This window comes from Bombyx mori, chromosome 12 (genome assembly GCF_030269925.1).
Source record: "Bombyx mori chromosome 12, ASM3026992v2".
Classification (NCBI taxonomy): domain Eukaryota; kingdom Metazoa; phylum Arthropoda; class Insecta; order Lepidoptera; family Bombycidae; genus Bombyx; species Bombyx mori.
The window spans coordinates 13939667-13961666 of NC_085118.1; the positions used below are offsets into that span (position 1 = coordinate 13939667).

Here is a 22000-nt window from a genome sequence, read left to right on the forward strand (position 1 = left end):
TTGTGTCGCGCGTACGCTTTTGTTTATGGGTTTTTGACACCGTTTGAGTGACATGTTTAAAACAGGTCGGCCCACGTTATGTGGCTACCAAATGGAACGAACTGAACACGAAACCCGGGTTCCAAGGATTTTTAAATTTAAAAAAAAAACACGATCGATGGTAACCTATTTTTATTTTGGGCCGTTTCGTAAATTCCTGAGATTTATGAAATAATGAAAAAAGTATAGTACATATATATCTATATACCCTTTAAGTAGGTTTTACCTATCTTTTTCTCGACTGTTGCTTGGTATGATGGTAAAAAGAAAGGTTGATGGTAAAGATTACGTTTAATATTTAGACTGACCCTCAAGTGCTATGACGACTGTTGACTAAAAAAAACCACAAAAAATATTGTGTTTGTGTGGGTGTGTGTGGTCAAAACGTTATCACAAATAGCGTTGATGACTAGCGATTGTGTTTTTTTTCCTACCTTTTCTGGTAAACTTAGAAGGTTATGCCAGCGAAACCGAATTAGGTAAGCTCACGGGTTCTAACCTGAGGAAGTTGCTAACATTAGCTGTAGCAAGATCAGTGCTTCGCAGAATCTACCACCGAATCGGAAACGCGACCCACTGAGACGTTTTTTTTTTCTTATTGCCCTTGTAGGCAGACGAGCATACGGCCCACCTGATGGTGAGTGGTTACCGTCGCCCATGGACTTCAGCAATGATAGGGACAGAGCCAAGCTGCTGCCTACCGCTTAATGCTCTCCACAAGCCTCATTTGAAGAAGGACATGTCATAGCGCTCGGGAAACACCGTGGAGGGGAGCTCATTCCATAGCTGGATGGTACGTGGCAAAAAAAACCTCTGGAAACACACTGTAGATGACCGCAGTGGCTCCAGGTAGTATGGATGAACTCTACTCCGGTGGCGGGCGGTGCGATGGTAAAAACGTGATGCCGGTATCATCTCGAATAATTCCTCCGAGCACTCCCCATGGAACATACGGTACAAAATACAGAGGGAACCGAAGTCCCTCCGCAGACCCAGAGGTTCCAAAAGCAGAACAGCGAGAAACTCAGACATTAATTGCACAGCATAATCAATCAAACACAACCATGTTCAAATCAACCCAAATTTACCTAGAGCATTATGGGTGTTCGGTCGTGATTAAGTAATTCTCGAACATATTATTCGAAGTTTGCGACTCAAAGAGAGAAACCTTTGAATAATTGCGAAGCTCTTGTTAAATAAATTTACGCAATTCGATCGAGGTGCGTTACGTTTTCGACCTACTTGGATGATGTAAGGCAAATCGTGTTAGATTTGAATTTGAATATATTGCAATAAAACTGCCCATTTGATTTTATTTTTCTAATTATGTTGATTATGTGAAATTCGTTGGCCTCTTTCAGATACAGCCCACTGAGTTTCTCGCCGGATCTTCTCAGTGGGTCGCGTTTCCGATTCGGTGGTAGATTCTGCGAAGCACGGCTCTTGCTAGGGTTCGTGTTAGCAACGTCGTCAGGCTTGAGCCCCGTGAGCTCACCTATTAGTTAAAGTTACGCTGAAATAGCCTCACAAGACTTAGGTACGAAAAAAAAAAGTAGGTCAAAAATATCTTTCGATCATCTTTAGGTGATAGGTTACGTGAAAGAGCGTATTTATTCGGTGTCTTTGTCTTTTTGTTGTGTTTGATGTGTGTTTTTTGGGTTGGATGATCAACTTTAACCCTTTCCCTGCCATGTACGTCACCGGTGCCCCACGCGGCGCACTGAAGTAATTATGTCGATTTCTGTTACTAAGCGCCTGGATTGGCTAACTTTGCCCTCTTTTGTTTGTTAATGTATGTTTTAGTCTTTTAGGTCTCTTAAAAATAGTTTTTTATTTATTTATTGCTTAGATGGGTGGACGAGATCACAGCCTACCTGGTGTTAACCCCTTAAGGGGTTACTGGAGCCCATAGACATCTACAACGTAAATGCGCTACCTAAACTAATTTTGTAGCAACGAGCCAGCAAAAATTTTTCGTTTTACGAAGATTGTGTGGAATGCATCTGGTGTGGTATTTTTTTTTCTTGTCACGTTTTTTAAAGCATGGGTTTTCAAAGGTTATTTCTGTCGCGAAATAATACTTTGACTTGGTTTAAAGGGCGAGAACGATGACGCAACACACTTGAGACTTCGAACACAAATCTCAAGGCTATCTACCCTATAAACCATCAAACTGAACCATATTGTAGGTAGCGGCTTTTTGATAGGCAGCGGCTTGGCTCTACCCCTGGCATTCCTGAAGTCCACGGGCGACGGTAACCACTCACCATTAGATGGGCCGTATGCTCGTCTGCCTAAAAGGGCAATAAAAAAAAAAACATGGTTTTTTAAATACCGGACGCTGGTACAATTTCGTGTAATCAAAAATTAATTGTAAACTGTAGAATATATTTGTGTTTTTCAGCATACCTACGAGAATAGAACGTTAAGAAACACAATATATGTATCCATTTTTTGGGTGCAATAAAAGTGAGTTTACGACGAAGTTTTCATTCGAATAATATACTCATTACTTTGAATGTATGGCTCCCAATAGTAGCGTTAACTTCCATAGTTCTATCTCGACACGCCGCGGCATAGGACGTTACGAAATTATTACATAGCTTGTAAGTGACGCGGAGCTACTGTGTGTATTTACAGTTTTCTGTTAGTTGTTTAGACAATCTCTTTATCATGCTAATCTGTCTTAGATTTTATGAATGAATAATGTTTTTGACAGGTATGCGTATGAACGATCTCATAGTTCATCCAGATAAGTGGTTAACGGAGCCAATAGACATCTCAATGTCAATACTTTGCCGATTTCCACTTTGAGACACGGAAAGTTCCAGTTTTATTGTATGACGATTGTTATATCACCTTTCAAACTGGAACGTATTACTACTTCGCTGAAACTGGCAGGATGGTATAACCTATCCTATCCAATATAAGCCACCACAGGTAGTATCCACGGTATCTTATAATTATATGGGCATACAATACGTACTCACATCAGTTATAGTATGAGATCGTAATTCATTTTATTGTCACCATTCTCCTACCCTTTTCCCAGTCACTTGGGGTCGGCACAACAAGTTTTCCATACTCCTCTATCTAATCCTCTATCTATTCGCTCACTCCCCTCTTATATATATCGTCTTTCACGCAATCCATCCATTTCTTCTTAGGTCTATCTCTTCCTCTAAATCCTTCCACATTCATAGTTAACACTCTCTTACCAACCTCATTTTCATTTCGTCTCATCACATGTCCATACCATCCCAAACGCGCACTTCTCAGCTTCTCTGTCACAGGAGCCACTTTCAGACTTCCTCTAACATATTCATACATATCATACATATATATTTACTATTATCATTACACTAATTGTGTTAAAAAGACGTGTCGCTTTCGAGTTGTTTCAATACTGTGTTTTAATTGTTAATTTTATACTATTATAATTAAAAGCGAGTTGACAAGTGTTGTTTGCTAGCTACGTGTTGTAAAATGTCAATGGCATGTAATAACACCTCTGGTATCGTCATGAGCTAGCATTGTAAACGTTCTACGAGTATGTATTGTCAATTTTCTTCGCAAATATCAACTTCAATGGCTCGTAGTCTTTTAGTCTTTTCAACGGTCTTCGCGAATCGTGAATATAATTAAAATGACTTGTACAGTTTAATCTCCCGTTTATTATTATCATTTTATTTCCAACGTTTCGGAAACTACATAGTTTTCGTTGTAACTGATGACCGAAACAAAGACGCTTGTTCTGTCCACGGAAATTAAAGTATTTGATCGCTTTTAGTCTATACTAATATTATAAAGAGGAAAGATTTGTTTGTTTGTTTGTTTCGAATAGGCTCCGAAACTACTGGACCGATTTGAAAAATTCTTTTTCCATTAGAAGCCGACATTGTCCCTGATGAACATAGGCTACTTTTTTTTATTTTTTTTTTATTTTTTTTTTTTGGTTCATGTGTGTTTTAATGTTTCCGAAGCGAAGCGAGGGCGAGTCGCTAGTAATTAATATTTTGACAATTATAATGCCGTGTGTGGGAGGTTTAACGACGGAGGGAAGATTTTTCACTGAGCGGGTGATATTGCTAGGTAGACAGATGGTCCAAATGTTGTGGTTCGGAAATTGTATCACATATTATTAATACGTTGGGGAAAAAGTTTCTTCGTATTTTTTAAGAAACTTCACAACGTTTTTTAATAAACTATATTAGAAAAAAAGTGAATTTTCTTAAAAAAATGCAATACGAAACCGAACAGTACAGACAGTACGAAAAATAAATAAAAATCACATATTTTCCTAATTTGAATTTGGAATTATCTTCTTTAAAATTTATACTTTTAATGATACCAAAACCAGCCAGATACAAATAGTATAGCCAAAGAGATTTTATTACAAGTTCATACATACTATAATGCGAAAAGACTTTTTCCCCAACCTATTATACATGTATATATGCAAGCTTATTTTGAAAATGTTGTAAGCGAGATTCCGGCATCTGTCAAATATCTTGTGTTGTATGATGGCTACCCGCCACACCGCGCACTACAGTGACGTTCATAAGATAGATTGATAGACGTGTAAGCTTCGAAATTTGAAAGTGCTTCAGTAAAGCTTTCCGGCGCAACTTGTGTGTTCAAATTTCCCCTTTGAATGCATAATTTAGAATTATGTTCTTCTTCCATTCTTCATCTTATCTTATCTTTCTCATCTTATCTCGTATCTTTTATTATAATAAAAAAAAATTTCTCCAAGTATGTATCCAAAACAGATGGCAATACAACAATTTTACTATACTGGCACCATAATTTAAAAAATATCTGAATTTTTTATTCAGCTAACTATAAAAAAAATGGTTTTAATGTTTTTCAATTAAAAACATAATATAACGTGAACAAATCAATGGTTGTGGCACGATTGAATAATTGGTGTCGTAGTCGTATTGATTTAATACAATTTTAATTAGCCGTCGTCTTCGTTTGTAAGAAGACACAAAATGAAAATTTCAATTCAATTTTATTAATTATCTGTTGTCTTCGTTGTAAGAAGACACAAAATGAAAATTTCAGTACACGTTTTAAACTCTTTATATATAGATATTTACTATTTTATTTATTTATTAGTCACACAATACACATTAGAAGCTAAAAAATACACAAAAAATAACATCTATATTTATAGTTGCACTGGCAATGCTCGGTCTGCTTAAACTTGAATACAATAGAACGAGATTCGAAGCGTGAAGACTCCACAGGAAAATGTTCTCGCTGTTTGAGCCCTAAATAGATACGCCGTCTCTTTTATTCCGTACATCACAAAAGAACTGCACACTCCTATCCTGCTCTGTGAAGCCGGGTCCTACTATTCCTATGGAGTGTTGACGTCATCAAACAGGCGACCCGTCGTAAAATAGTAAGCTAAATCTAATCACAATACGAGCACACTTTGTGTGGAATCGTCGACCAAGACCAAGAAGAACTACCCACATTATTATTTATATACGAATCTCTTCTCAACGATTTCACGAAGCATAAGAATTTGATAGTAAAAAAGAAAACCCGTAAGAACTTATATGATTTGGGTAATTAGTGGCCTAACTACATAGCATAATTATTTATCGAAAAACCTGTCCAATTCAAGAAAAAAAAACTTGAATTTAAACGGAATTCGTGCACAATTTACAGTCGGCTACTACTATATCATTGGCGCAGCTGTTCGGTATTGTAATTTAATTATAACACGTTGGACAATTGCTTTTTTTAAATAACACCTCTCGAAATCTTTTGTTTTGTTTCAACCGACTTTGTTTGTAAGTATTTTGGGAATAACGACGAAGGGAAGATCTTCCACCGAGCGGGTGAAATCGCTCGATAGACCGACCGACGGTCCAAATGTTGTTGTTCGGAACTTGTATGTATGCAAGCTTATCTTGGTGCAAGCTTAGCTTATCTGGTGGTAGGACCTCTTGTGAGTCCGCACGGGTAGGTACCACCACCCCGCCTATTTCTGCCGTGAAGCTGTATTGCATTTCGGTTTGAAGGGTGGGGCAGCCGTTGTAACTATACTGAGACTTTAGAACTTATATCTCAAGGTGGGTGGCGCACTTACGTCGTAGATGTCTATGGGCTCCAGTAACCATTTAACACCAGATGTGCTGTGAGCTCGTCCACCCATCTAAGCAATAAAAAAAAACAAAAAACATGAAAATGTCGTAAGCAAGATTCAGGCATCTGCATAATATCTTGTGTTGTGTGATGGCTACCCGCCACAGTATTCATTTTAAAATGTTCTCTAGTAAACCCTGGCAATTATTACATGAACATAATGGAATATGGTACTTATTGAAAACTAGCGCCATCTGTCGCACGTTTGATGGTACGTTGTCAGAAGCCTTCGTTGAAATTCTACTAAAAACAGTCACAGTAATTGAATCCGATAAACTACGCATGAACGCATATATCACGAACAAAAAGATAATATTCCTTTATATTTATTCATTACTGGAATTCAGAGAATTGTGGATTTGGAAACATGAAAATTATTTGAGGTGGTAAATTTTGAAAAGAAACTCAAATATACATATTCGTTGGAAATAGAATTACGGACACAGTAAGCTCGTTGTGTTAGCGCGATTAATTAAATATCACCATTCTTTTATTTTTTGGGTTTTAGGGATTGCTTAGGGCGGCCATTGAGACTTTTCCAGCTACATCAATACGGGAGAGCGATCTAACAATGGTCAGGGAAATTTGAGACCTATAAAATTAAAGGCAGCTAAATCCAAGTCTGTCAAATATTCAGGTAAACTACAAAAATCGGTCCTAAACACATCATTACGGATACTCCCGATCCATCGAAGTACTGTTCTTGTTAGGGCCAGTGTTAGCAACACTCCCGGTTTGAGAAGCTGAAATAACTTTGTTCGGATAGCTAAGATATTCTTTATTTTAAAGCAGATTTATAAAAAATGAGAATATTACTAATAATCTGAATTTTACCTGATAAAATTTCGTTTATTAGTACTTAGTACAGAGTAAAAATAAAAATTTTGTACTGAATTTGTTAGAGATGCAGCTGCATTTGTTATAACATGTAAACACTAAAGCGTGTCCAACTAACTAAACAAGATAGCGCCATTGTTAATCCATTTTACGACATTAAGGCGTTTAGCTGCCTTTGATTTTATAGGCCTCATTTGCTTTTGTGCAATTTACCATAATATCGCGCGACCGGCTCATAAGATCGGCGAGAAACTCAGCTGGCTGATGTTCTTCATATAGCGTGACGTCGAACTCTTCCACTAGTTCGACAAGTACGATCTTTGTGTATACGATGCTTAGATGGGTGGATGAGCTTACAGCCCACCTGGTGTTAAGGGGTTACTGGAGCCCATATACATCTATAACGTAAATGTGCCACCCATCTTGAGATATAAGTTGTAAGGTCTCAGTATAGTTACAATGGCTGCCCCACCCCTGAAGCCGAAACGCATTACTGCTTCACGGCAGAAATAGGCCCCTACGGACTCACAGGAGGTCCTACCACCAGTAATTACGCAAATTATAATTTTGCGGGTTTCATTTTTATTACACGATGTTATTCCTTCACCGTGGAAGCCAAAGGTGAACATTTGCCATGTACGTATTTCATTAGAAAAATTGGTACACGCCTGCAGGATTCGAACACCGGTGCATCGCTAGCTACGAATGCACCGGACGTCTTATCCTTTAGGCCACGACGACTTCTAGATGTGGCGCTGTGGCTGGTGCTAGTGTTAGAACTAGCTAGAAAAATAACAACGGCAATGTTGACGTTGTTATCGTACTGTGTTCGTTACCAAACAATAGCGGAATCATGAGATCTTCTATCCCTGATCGTGACGTAAGCCAACGATTTTTAAGCTATTGCATGGCTTTTATCGCGGGCCCTGAGCGCGGCGACCGAATCATGACATTCCGTAACGAAAAAAACCTAACACCCCTCACTCCGCCTACCATGTATTTTTTAATGAAACAACCTTTTCAAATTGATATACCGCCTCGGTATTTACCATAGTAGGCTTGCGTTAGAATCGCTGTAAATGTACTCAAATAGAATAAACAGATTTCCAAATAAGTATACGTTCGCGGGCGTGATACAGCGAATCGACGACTACTGTGACAATAATTTGTACCACATTTGAGGGTTACTTAAATATCCATACTAAATCATATATTTTTATCTACCCAAATAGTAGTCGGCAATAGCGTAAATATGTATGTAGATGCTTCATGCGAGTACTACACAAACGTGTGTACTATATCTCTTACTCATACCGACCACCAAAAACTTATGCCTCAGAGTTATAAGGCATAGTTAGGTACGCGGTTTCGTTAGACAAATTCAATTGTTTATTCGACAAACATTGGTATTTATATACATCCTTCACCTATTTTATTTGTTTGTGTAAACATTACACAAGGCGGGTCAATTGTATGGTTATCGAATTCCTAACGTTTAAACCGGAAGATTATTAAGCTTTCTCGGAAGTAAGTAAGAATTTAATACCCACAGACGTAAGAATTAAATACAGACAGACAGACCCACAAATAGATACTAAACAACACTTAATCGTTTATTTTTAATTTTATTAAATAATTAATCGTAATAAATATACCATAATATGAGCTTTAATTCAAATTTTGTATGATGTATTCCGAGCAATTATTTATTTCAACCAGAATTTTAATGAAATGTCTTGTATTCATATTCGTAGCTGAACAATGTTCTATACTAATTTTAAATTAAACATGTCGTATCATTAAAATATATATTATATTTTATGTCGCTAGTTTATTTGACTTAGTGTACGGTAAGGTGTTTTTATTTATTTATATATTTTTACTAACAATCACACCACGTTAACTGATCCCGTTTTATTATACATAATATACATATATTTAATATACATCCATAACCCTGGAAAAGACCATTCTATTTATCATACAAATATCTTCCCTTGGCGGGATTCGAACCCGCGACCCCCTTGTATAGTGACCATGTCACTTACCACTACACCACACGGCCGTTAATTTTTTTATTGGCTTAAGGTTTTTGGAACCCATAGATACAGAAAATCACCGTGGAACTTTAGAGTCGCCATATAATCGAGGTGATATCCCAACTTTTAAAACGGAAAGCGTCCAATGATTTACGGCAGAACTAAACTAGGAGACTGTATCGACCCGTGTGAGTTCACTCTACCATGATTACTTAGGGTTAGAATATATTTCGAACGAAAACCACGCTGTAGTAATTTGTAATAACATAAGACCCAAAATGTATAAATTTGCATAATTACTAGTCAGCCATACTGTGTAGGCACACGGGTATGTAACAGCATCCTGTATGTTTATACGTGAAGCATATTTTATGCGTTTCGCTTTGAGGAGTTAAATGAGTCGTTACTCAGATTGATTGATATCTCGAAGATTCGGGCGGATTTTATGCGCTTAGTGACTGGGCTCTGGTATTCGCTTAACATCCAAGTTGACAATGGAGTCATTCCAAATTACAGTAGTAAATATTAATATCTATATATTAATACGTGAAGCAAAAACTTTGTATCCCTTTTTACGAAAATTGCGCGGACGGAGCAGTATGAAATTTTCCACACTTATAGAGAATAAGAGAAGAAGTGCACAATGCTAATATATTTTTAAAATAATGCATAAAAGATACATTAAATCAATAAAGAAAACATTACAAACACTACATACCATGTATTTGACGCACACACGCATGCATACTATTTATTGTCAAACTTTTGTTCTTGACGTCTGTTGTGAAATTGAGAATAGATTAAATATTGTTTGTCTTTGTTAATATTTTTTATAGTATAGTCTTGGCGAAATTTGTGATTATAGAAGTATAAAATAGAATCATAATAGTGTACAAACTCTTACAATTCCAATTAATTATAATCGAATTTCGACTACTGCGGGTCCTCTAGTATTAATAGAATTCAAATGAACGCGTTGACATTATTTGACGACGAATGAATGTCGAGCTCTCTCGATTTTTAATAGTTTTTTATTATGCAATACACGCTCACGCGTGAAATGCATCAATGTGTGTATGTTTTATTATTTTTTAATTGTTAGATGAGTGGACGAGCTCACAGCCCACCTGGTGGTTACTGGAGCCCATAGACATCTGCAACGTAAATGCTGTACCCACCTTGAGATATATTATAAGTTTTAAGGTCTTCAAATAGTCAGGTAATAAAAATTATTTCCAACTGATTTCACATCCAGAAAGCCCTCAAAATCATTAAAAGATTTGTTTATTTGATACCGTTTGTAAATTACTTGTAGTAAGTTCATTTTATAAAATTGTAAGTTCATTTTATAAAATTGTAAGTTCATTTTATAAAATTGTAAGTTCATTTTATAAAATTGTAAGTTCATTTTATAAAATCGCCGTTATAAAGTTCAATTATAGGGCATGCAAAAAATAAAAATAAATTGTCTTCGTTCTTAAATAGTGTATTAATACTCTCTACTCAGTAAATAAAGAATGCCAAGAGAATTAGTATTACTTTCAATGTGTTTGTTGGCTCGTATAACGTTTTTAAATATAGCGCACAGTTCATACCGAGATCCTTTTGTTATCTAAAAGTCAAGGTTTATTATAATTATATCTGGGCTTCGTTTCATTTTGAAACGGACACTGTTGTTATGTTATTTCTGTAAACTCTCATTTATGGGCATTCGGGTACGCGACTAAAGCATGTGCCTTTTGCCGTTATCGTAAAATCGGGAATGATAGATTTTACTATTAAAATACAATCATCTTCATCTATACATATAGAAATGAATTGCTGTTCGTTAGTCTCGCTAAAACTCGAGAGCGGCTGGACCGATTTGGCTAATTTTGATCTTGAATTATTTGTGGAAGTCCAGAGATGGTTTAAAAGGTAGATAAATATGAAAATATTCGGAATTAAATAAAAATAACTATTTTGTTTTTCCTTTGATGTTGTCGGACGGATTCCTTTTGTTTGTTTTAAGTTTATTTTATACAAATGTTTAGGTCTTTTATTTCTCAGTTGAGGCACTACAAAGTCTGCCGGGTCAGCTAGTAATGCAATATAATCTTTCATCTTATGTCCCGAGAGTAAAGGCAATTATAATATTAAATATTTATATATTATAGATAATATCATCAGGTGGGCACTGAGATCGTCCGGTGTACTACACTAAAAAAGAAAAACTAATAAATTTTCGTTTTGTCCCCAGTTATGGACCGAAGAGTTGTTTGCGTTGGCTTACAACTTGAACCAGTTCAACAATCCAACGGTGAAGTTTCTAGAGAAATTGCACACGAAGATAACGTTAAAGGCTGACAAATCGGGGAAAATTCTCGTCAAGAAGTGAGTATTATAGTTATTAAAAGCTAACGTTGGCAGATAATTGAACATTGTGCTGCAGCATGGAGACTTTAGAGAACTTGGCAGATCGTTATATGTCATATAAACATCGGCTAACTATTCACGGAAGGTGGTCGTGAAATTAATTTCGTTGATAAGTATTATGGGTTAATCTCACGTTTATTATACGGCCGTCTGGTGTAGTGGTAAGTGACATGATCACTACACGGGGGGGGGGGTCGCGGGTTCCAATCCCGCCAAGGGAAGATATTTGTATGATAAATATAAATGTCTTTTCCAGGGTTATGGATGTATATTAAACATATGTATGTGTATAGTAAAAATCTTACATTTATTTCCGTTATCTGGTACCTCTAACACAAGTTCTTTACGAACTTATCACGGGACCAGTTAACGTGGCGTGATTGTTAAAGATAAAGATAAAGATAAAGAAGCCTTTATTAACAACCTTAATTCATATTTAGGTACATTTTTCTTTTCATTTGACATCGGCTAAGATTGTTTTGCTTTCGCATAGGCCTCCCCCAAATCCTGCCATAAGTTCCGGTCGTGGCATTTCCTCTTCCACGTAGAGCTTGCAACAGCTTTTATATCGTCTACCCACCTTTGGAACGGTCGTCCTTTTAATCTTTTCCCCTCTCGAGGGTACCATTCAGTTACTAATTTAGCCCATTTTTCTGTTTTGCTTCTTATTAAATGACCTATCCATTTCCACTTTAATTTTTTAATTGTGTATGATACATCCGTTACTTTTGTTTTCATACGAATATCTTTTAATTTTATTTTATCCTTTCTTTTAGCATGTAGCATGCTTCTCTCCATACTATGTTGGCATGTCTGCAGTTTTTTGATGTTCTTCTGAGTTAAAGCCCAGGTCTGACACCCATACGTCATAGTCGGAAGTATATTTGTATTAAATACTTTGCTTTTGAGTGGTAGTGGAATAGACCCGTTTTTTGTTATGACTTTAAGAGACCAGTATCGCTTCCAAGCTACAGTCACTCTGTTTTGAATTTCTTTAGACATGTCGCTGTTAGGAGATATGACCTGGCCAAGGTATGTATATTCGTCTACATATTCAATGGAATTGTTGTTGATGTGTATGGGTATTTTTAAATGATTTGTCATCAGTTTGGTTTTAGTTAAATTGATTTGTAGTCCCACTTTCTTACTTTCGTGTGTTAATTGACTGAGCATAATCTGTAGTTGTTTTGATTTATTTGAAATAATTATAAGATCGTCCGCAAATCGTAGATGGCTCAGCAAGTTGCCGTTTATACTTATGCCATATGTTTCCCAATCTAGCTGTCGATAAACATGCTCGAGCATCGCAGAAAATAGTTTTGGTGATAAAGGGTCACCCTGTCTTACACCTCTCTTGATGTAAAATGGTTGTCCTAATCTTTTGGTTTTTATTTTTCCGGACATATTTTTATAAATTTGCATTATAAGCCGGATATACTTTTTGTTTACTCCTTGGCTTTCCAGTGCCTCCCAGATCCTTTCGTGTTTCAAGAGTATCGAATGCTTTGTGATAATCAACTAATGCTAAGTAGTAAGGTAGGTTATATTCTTTGTATTTCTCCATAATTTGTCTTATAGTATATATATGGTCAACAGTCGAAAAACCAGAGCGGAAACCCGCCTGTTCTTTAGGTTGGTGCTCGTCCAAAGTTTTAGTAATTCGTTCCAGTATAATCTTTGAGAACACCTTGTAAAGATTAGACATGAGACTAATGGGTCTACAGTTGTTGATGTCGTCTTTTTTACCTTTCTTGTGAAACAGAATTATTGTAGATTTTGCCCATTGTATTGGTATTATTTCTTGACTGAGGATTTTGTTATATATAGTATGTAATCCACTAGTTATGCCATCTAAGGAGCCTTGTAATAATTCTTTTGAGATACCATCTTCACCAGGTGCTTTTTTAGTTTTTTGTGATTCAATGGCTTTAACTATTTCGTTTTCCATGATTGGTGGGATGTCCCCTCCTTCGTCTTTGTTATCAAGATATTTATCGAGTGTTGGTAGGATTTCATCGTCATACAGATCTTGATAAAATTCGGTTGCTATTTCCAGTATTTCGGGTCTTTTTGTTTTATATTTTTGATCTTTTTGTTTTGTCATTCCTGGTATCCAGTTGGTATAATCCTGAATTTCCTTCCACACACTTTTCATACTTCCCGTGGATTCCACATGAAATATAATTCGTTCTTCTCTTATTTTGTGTCTATGTTTTCTAATAGATTCATTGATTCTTTTGCTTAGATTAGATATTGCTTTCCTGTTTGTGGGTTTCTGCTGTCTCAAATTGTGCCTTTCTATAATTAGACCTCTAGCTTCAGTTCCAATTTTGTCTTTTTCATTTTTAGGTTTTTGTGCATGGAATTCCATATTTTTGAGTTATTTTTCTAATATATTGTATTTTCCTTGTATAGTAGGGGTCTGTTGAAATTTTTCATGTAAAATGACTTTTAATGTGTTTAGTATGGTGTTAGGAAATATCATCTTCTCTTGTGGCCTGCTTTTTAAATGTTTCCGTGGTTGATTTTTGAGACTCGCGGTTATCGTTCCGCGTACCATTCGGTGGTCTGTGTTGAAATCAAGTCTGTTTATAATTTCTATATTAATAAAGAATTTAGGTTTATTCGTTATAATGTATTCAATTTCATTTCTAATATTTCCGAGGGGTGAAATCCGCGTCCATTTTTTGTTCGGCTTTTTGTTGAAATAGCTATTCATGACATTTAAGTTGAATTCTTGAACGAAATCCATTAATCTGTGGCCGTTTTTGTTCCTTTTACCATACGTGTAAGGTCCCAAGCAGTTATTTTCATTACTTTCTCGTTTTCCTATTTGGGAATTAAAATCACCAATAATAATAACTGTATTATGTATTGTTTCCATAGTTTGTCTTAAGCTCTCATAGAATAAATCTTTTGTTTGTTCTTCTGCGTTTTCTGTCGGAGCATAAACCTGAACTATTGAAATATTTAATTTATTTTTATGATGTGGCAGTTTCACATTTAGTACTGATATTCTGTCTGTAATTCCAATAAACTCCAGGATATTTTCTTTGAGATATTTTTTTACCAAAAATCCAACTCCATACAGTCCGGGAATTTCGTTCTTGTAGTACAAAATGTAGTTGTCATATTCCTGTATTTGTTCATTTGATCTTCTAACTTCAGACAGGCCTATAATGTCCCAATTGATTTGTTTGAGTGCATTGTCTAGTTCGTTTAATCGGTCTTGCGTTTTTAATGTTCTTGTATTCAATGTTGATATAAATACCTTTTTGTTTCTTTTATTTTTATTTAAAAGTGGATTTGGGGGGTGGTGGTCTCTAACCCCACGGTGACCAACCGGATTGGGGATTGGGGGGCGTGATTGTTAGTAAATATTTATTTATTAATTATTGTCATTAAATTATTTCCGACGTTCTGAATACTTCCAGATATTTTGACTTAAAAAACCAAACTATCGAACGGATTTTTGTGAAATTTCTAGGTGACCAATCTGAAGTCTATATATGCAAACAAAAAAAATACTCTACCCACTTGAATTGTAAATGACTGAGTTTTGAGTTAACAAACAAACAAAATACAACCTAAAAGAGAAACTCCCTATTCTTTGAAGTAGTTCAAAAACCGCGACATAAAATACTTATAGGTAGGCGTCTCTCGTACAACACGATTAATTAGTACTCTCCTACATCGAAATTGTGTTATACGAAACAAGGTATACCGTGTTGTATCGAAACCCACGTCTTAAGTTGTAAAATTTTGTGATACGTACCTACTAGCTTCGTTTAAATTTAATGATTATGAAATCGATGTTGGCTTTGCATCGCGGCTTCCATCTAAAATTCCAATATTTTTTTCGAGTGAAATAAAGTTTCTATTAAATTTTTGCTTCTTGATCAGACAAGATCTGAACTTAAGTTCCATAATTAGATTTACCCTAAACGTTATAACTAAATTTTTAACATACCTCAAATTGAAATTACTATACACTTATAGTACTTTAAACGCGTATATAAACTATTTACTTTTTGTCATTTTACTTTCCAAAATGTCAAAAACAAACCAAAGCAGAAACTTTATCAATTGAATTTGCAAAGAACAAAACGCATACTGTCACTTCTTGAAATGAAATGAGAGGTTTTTGCAATAAAATTGAGGATTTCGGTACTTACGGCGTATTAACGCTACAAGAGCGCAGCAGGCTGTTTTTAAATGCCGCATGGTTAATGATTGTAGGTTAGAATAGCGCTATTTAGTCAAACTGGGAGGGAAGCTTCTCTCTCCCCCCCAGTTTGATTTTTCTTCCTTAACTCCGATTTATCTCCGGCGCAACGTGAAGAGCTGCCCTTCCGCCTATGCGTGCCGAAGCACGGTCACTCATGTTTGGTTCCGCAGCTTCGTCAGAGCGGGCGTAGACTTTTTTTATTTTTATGAATGAGAGATTACAGAGGCCTTTCCAGTTTCACCAGGATACGTGGGGGAGCAAAGGCTCAGCCAGGATCCCTCCCGTCGTAGACTTATCTCCCTCTGCGCCTCCGCTTTTGTATATACACTCTAGGGGTAGAGAAGACAAGATCACGTGAAAAGTCGGATTGTCTGATTTGGTTTTGGGTAATTTCCTGATATTCATATAGTGAGAATAGATCACGAGGAATTTTATTATTGTTAAATGGTACTAGAGGTATTTAAAATTTAAAAGCCGGCTTCTGCACTGCGGCGGCGTTAATACTTAAGTACCGGGGTTTTCCGTATTGAACGCATTTTCCAAGAAAAATTCGAATTTCCAATGCATATTCGATTTTTTGGAATCGCGTTATATACGTTACTTGTTACAAGTATACACTAGCGTACTATACTGGGTGGTCAATACATATCGACGCTTGAAAGGCAAACGTGACTAAGCGACAATAACTACTTTGTACATAAATGATAGGCAATAAACATATTCGATGCGCAAAAAATATATATTTCTAGGCCTATTAAAATCATTTCAATCCTACAGCTACTAGCTAGATTCTACTACAGCTAGATTCGTTAAAATAAATTTTGTTTTCAGGTATTTCAACTTTAAATTGGTCTACTGTAAAGTTCACGCATTGTCGCTTAGTCACGTCTGCCTGCCTTTCAAGCGTCGATATATAATACCATTCAGGCCAAGCCAAAATCAGGGAATCAGTAATTTTTATCAACTTGAGCTTTTCGTTCTAAAATTTATATAATGCGATTATTTGCACGTGACATAAAAATTAGCGCCTTATACCGTCATTTAAGATATTTTAAAAGGCTATATATAATTTTGACAAAAACTACAACTTTCTATTAGATTTTAAAACCAAGGCATTCGGTTCGGCTAAAAGGCTAAAGGGTTCACTTCTATAGGTACACGTTTTGTTTGATAGCTGCAATCTGTGGCTTGTAGGAAGCGTCTACGTTGGAACCCTCACACAAATCACGGGTGACACTCAGGACCCGAATGTTTCAGTAAAGGCTCACCAGTGAGCACCGTGGCCTGAATGAAAATACTCGATTTTTCATTTGGCATTCAACGTGTTACAATTACTCTCAATTCTTGTATCGTGTAATATCGCAACCGTGTTTTACAAGTACCGTGTTATATGAGGGAGGCCTGTAATAGTTTGAAACAGTTGTTGAACCAAGGCCACGGAATTTGACTTTGTTGAAACGTGGTCGGATATTAGGAAGCACACGTTTGTATTACATCTAAAGTTGAAATTATTATTATTAAAATAAGTAAATTAAAAATTAAAATGTGTTTAGTTATTTAAATAAAGTAATGCTTTTTCGAAATCTTGCGATTTATAGTATGAGATTTATTTTGGTACGTCTTTATTCTTTTTTTTTATTGCTTAGATGAGTGGACGAGCTCATAGCCCACCTGGTGTTAGGCGTTTACTGGAGCCGATAGACATCTACGTCGTAAATGCGCCACCCAACTTGAGATATAAGTTCTAAGGTCTCAAGCATAGTTACAACGGCTGCCCCATCCTTCAAACGGAGTATGGTACGTCTACTGATGTTAACGTCATAGTGATACATGTACCTACGAGCAAACATAAACCACAATCATAATTCATTCTGTAGAACTTTTGCTATATTATATGCTTTTGGTGTTTGAAAATTACTATTACATAATACCAGAAACTATTAGGTTCATATAGGGCGGATTCTTCGCGTATCAAACATACAATAACAAACACGGTATGTACGTCCCGAATTGGATCGTGTTCATGACCATATATTTCTCGTGTGATTAACAACACAAATTATTATATAATAAGCATATTCTTAGAATTTTTATTGTTCAAATGGTCATGCGGCCGTCCTCAGTAATGTGCGTGTGTAGTCGAAGTTTTTTAATGAATATACTTTATTGTTGGAGTTGTTAAGTGGTACGTTTCGACATTGATACCATATTTATTTTTCCGGCTTTTTAAAATTTATTTTTTAATGCTTAGATGGGTGGACGAGCTTACAGCCCACCTGGTGTTAAGTGGTTACTGGAGCACATAGACATCACGCAAGTGCGCCACCCACCTTGAGATATAAGTTCTAAGGTCTCAAGTATAGTTACAACGGCTGCCCCACCCTTCAAACCGAAACACATTACTCCTTCACGGCAGAAATAGGCAGGGTGGTGGTACCCACCCGCGCGGACTCACAACAGGTCCTACCACCAGTAAATATTAGGGCACATTTAGGACACGATTTTCATGTTTTTGCGTGAAGTTAGTGGGGTTTTACGTGTGTATGCTCTGGGACATATTGTTTCCGAATTTTCATAACTGCTTAACTTGGCCCCAACATAGACTGAATAATCTGAAGACCATTCAGGAGCTACTGGAAATTTTGAGACAATTCTTCCACTGAATCGCTACTTTGTTTCACCAGATTCTCGTAGTGTCTCTTTATTGGGAATCCAGATGCTGACTCTTCATTGGTTTCTTTGACCTCTGACGGATGATTGTAGCTAGAAGAATATTTACTTAGTTCTCGCTACTATACCGTGCAATCACCTTCAAAATCTCCGGCAACCTCCATGCCGAGTAATTTTGTCTCTTATGTTGTAGGGGAATGATACCCTGCCCCGCTTCGCTTACTATGCAGTTATTGTGCATACAGTAATGAGCAGCATACGAGTCAGTCAGTGGTTAAAGTGCAGCGATCCACCGCGGTCGCTGACGCGAATAAACATATAATTATACTCAGTGTTTTATTGACCACTCTGATGAGGTTTCTAGAGGAGAACGCACAATAAACCCTCAACATCATCAAAACCTCACAATGTCATCTGCAGTTATCTTAATATCCGAATATACTTTTGTCATTACCTTTGGTGAATAACTATTGGTCAAACCTGCTATTGCTTCATGGTTCGTAAGGAACGTCGACTAACAAGACGACCTGGGCCTTGAATCGATCCGAAAACATATTATAAAATCAATGTCGGAACGTCCCTTCTTGTATCAACAAGTTTTTTAGCTAAAATACTAGGTAGCAACATAATTCGTCCATGAAACGACGTACACAATTTATCTACTTGAAACAGTCAAGTGATGAATCGAGATATGGCCCATAACTTATTAAAACACTTGAAACGTTCTCCACGGACTCAGCTTAAATTAAAATTGTTTTATTACTATTTATCGCTGTTTTGATGTACGCAGAAAGTCGTCCTGGCCTAACGGATAAGACGTCCGATGCACTCTTGTTGAGCGATGCACCGGTGTTCGAATCTCAGGCGGGTACCAGTTTTTCTAATGAAATACGTACTCGACAAATGTTCACGATTGACTTCCACGGTGAAGGAATAACATCGTGTAATAAAAATCAAACCCGCAAAATTATAATTTGCGTAATTACTGGTGGCAGGACCTCTTGTGAGTCCGTAGGAGCCTATTTCTGTAGTTTTGTCTTCTACATTATCGGACTCCTGTTTTTCGGTACCAGACCCTCAGTAGTTATTGTTCGTATCAAATTATCTTTTATAACTTAATTCTTTTCATTTCTTATTACTGGTGGTAGGACCTCTTGTGAGTCCGCACGGGTAGGTACCACCACCCCGCCTATTTCTGCCGTGAAGCAGTAATGCGTTTCGGTTTGAAGGGTGGGGCAGCCGTTGTAACTAACTATACTTGAGACCTTAGAACTTGTATCTCAAGGTGGGTGGCGCATTTACGTTGTGAATGTCTATGGGCTCCAGTAACCACTTAACACCAGGTGGGCTGTGAGCTCGTCCACTCATCTAAGCAATTAAAAAAAAACCATTGGCGGGAACTTGTGAAATTGTTCGTTCTGTGATTGTGTAAACAATGTCGATTTCGCCATAAATACCAATAATAATAATAATGCCAAAACAAGGCAGAATTATCAACGCAGTGTATATATTAATATCGATTTAACTAAGTCGTTTCAGAACAAAACAGTGAAAACACGATCCCGTGTTAACTCATGTTTGTATCCATTATCCGATATCGTAAATCTGAATGTTAATAATGTAAGTTCAAAATTATATTAGTTCGTGTTTTGCTACTGTTGTGCTTCTCTGCTAATTGTTTAAAGTTTTCGTACTGAACATCTGTGTTAATAATAAACATCTATATATGTAAAATTGAAATTCCGCTCAATCGTCTCAAGAATTCGAAACAATATGTATTCGGACGATAGATTGAATTTAACACAGAAATTCCTGCGATGTAGGCGTTCCAGAATGGATTTTTCACCTATCGTCGCTCCCTCCTCCAGTTGTAATCTTTAAGGGTCGTGGCCTCCATCCATGACATTCGTCCTCACGATGTTATGCCATCACATCCTTTCTTCGGCTTCTCTGAGAGCATCGTAGACGGTGGCATCAAGGGTAGTGCGCATTTGGTCAGACCAAAAGCATCGGATTGCACTCTCGCGCTCTTTTTCCTTCCAATTTGTCAGTACCATCACTTTTACAAGATTTTCTCGCCTACGTTTGAAGTCGTCGTGGCCTAAAGGATAAGACGTCCGGTGCATTCGTGTTGAAGCGATGCATCGGTGTTCGAATCCCAGGCGGGTACCAATTTTTCTAATGAAATACGTACTCAACAAATGTTCACGATTGACTTCAACGGTGAAGGAATAACACCGTGTAATAAAAAAAATCGAACCCGCTAAATTATAATTTGCGTAATTACCGGTGGTAGGACCTCTTGTGAGTCCGCACGGGTAGGTACCACTACCCCGCTTGTTTCTGCCGTGAAGCAGTAATGCGTTTCGGTTTGAAGGGTGGGGCAGCTGGGGGAACTTATATCTCAAGGTGGGTGGCGCATTTACGTAGTAGATGTCTATGGGCTCCAGTAACCACTTAACACCAGGTGGGCTGTGAGCTCATCCACCCATATAAGCAATAAAAAAAAACTTAATAGCAACGCGTGTGCATAGTAAAAGTTGCCTTGGTAACCATTGCTATAGGACTGTAATGGGCTAGAGAGTGACAGGCGATTCTATCCCCGGAAAATGCAGCGTGTTTCATACTTTTTGATTAACAGATTTAATATGAGTGAAGCCGCGAAGCACGTCTCGTTACTGTCATAAAATCGAGTGGGAAAGTAATCTTTACATTCGGATCGATTGGATTTTATTGACTTCGTAAATAGTTTCACGAGTTTGAATTGAATTTAGTAGAGTATTTATTATAAGATTCGAAATTAAGCACTCCGTAATGGAATTCCTACAGATTTGTTCTTTATTGACTCAGGAAGCATGTGGCAGACCAAATGAAAAATGATAATTGTTACTTTTTAAAATACATTTTTTTGTTTTTTCTTTCTTTGGCCCAAGGCAAGTAAATTTTCCTTAAAATATTAAGGACTCTCGTTATCTTATGTGTAGATATAAAAAAAAAAAAACAAATTGCATAATGTTTTGAAGTAGCGGCCTAAAAGATAAGACGCCCGGTTTCGAACGATGCGATTATGTCAGTGTTCAAATCTCGCAGGCAGGTACCAATTTTTTTTGACGATATTTTTTTTTATTTTTTTTTATTGCATATATGGGTGGATAAGCTCACATCCCACCTTGTGTTAAGTGGTTACCGGAGCCCTTAGACATCTATAACGTAAATGCCGCCCCCCACCTCGAGATATGAGTTCTAAGGTCTCAGTACAGTTACTTTGCATTATGTTCACGATGTATATCACAATAACTTCCACGATGTAGGAATAACATATTGTAATAAACCCTAATTCTGCCGCGAAGTAGTCATTCGTTCTAGCTTATACAGGCGGGACAGTCGTTATCTTCTACAATTCAGACTTAGACTCATGTCTTAAGCTGCGGGGTGGAATTCATGTAATGGCTACGGTAACCACTTTACATCAAATGGACCGTGAGCTTGTTCGCTCGCATACAATGCGACGTGTCTTTCACAAAAGTTTTCCTATATTTAATGCGAAACGCTAGAACAGGATGAATATTTCCGGTAGATAAATGTCTTCCGAAGGGCCCCGCAAACT

The 22000-nt window shown here is 36.9% G+C and overlaps 1 protein-coding gene across 2 annotated transcripts in view; it reads left to right on the forward strand.

The window, feature by feature from the left end:
- Positions 1 to 22000, forward strand: part of PLCb1 (phospholipase C beta 1) — a 116392-nt gene that overhangs the window by 46746 nt on the left and 47646 nt on the right. For both annotated transcript variants that reach the window (NM_001171921.1, XM_038014249.2), the window contains exon 4: positions 11320 to 11453. In NM_001171921.1, coding sequence (NP_001165392.1) covers positions 11320 to 11453 — 134 coding nt within the window. The remainder of the gene's footprint in view (positions 1 to 11319; positions 11454 to 22000) is intronic.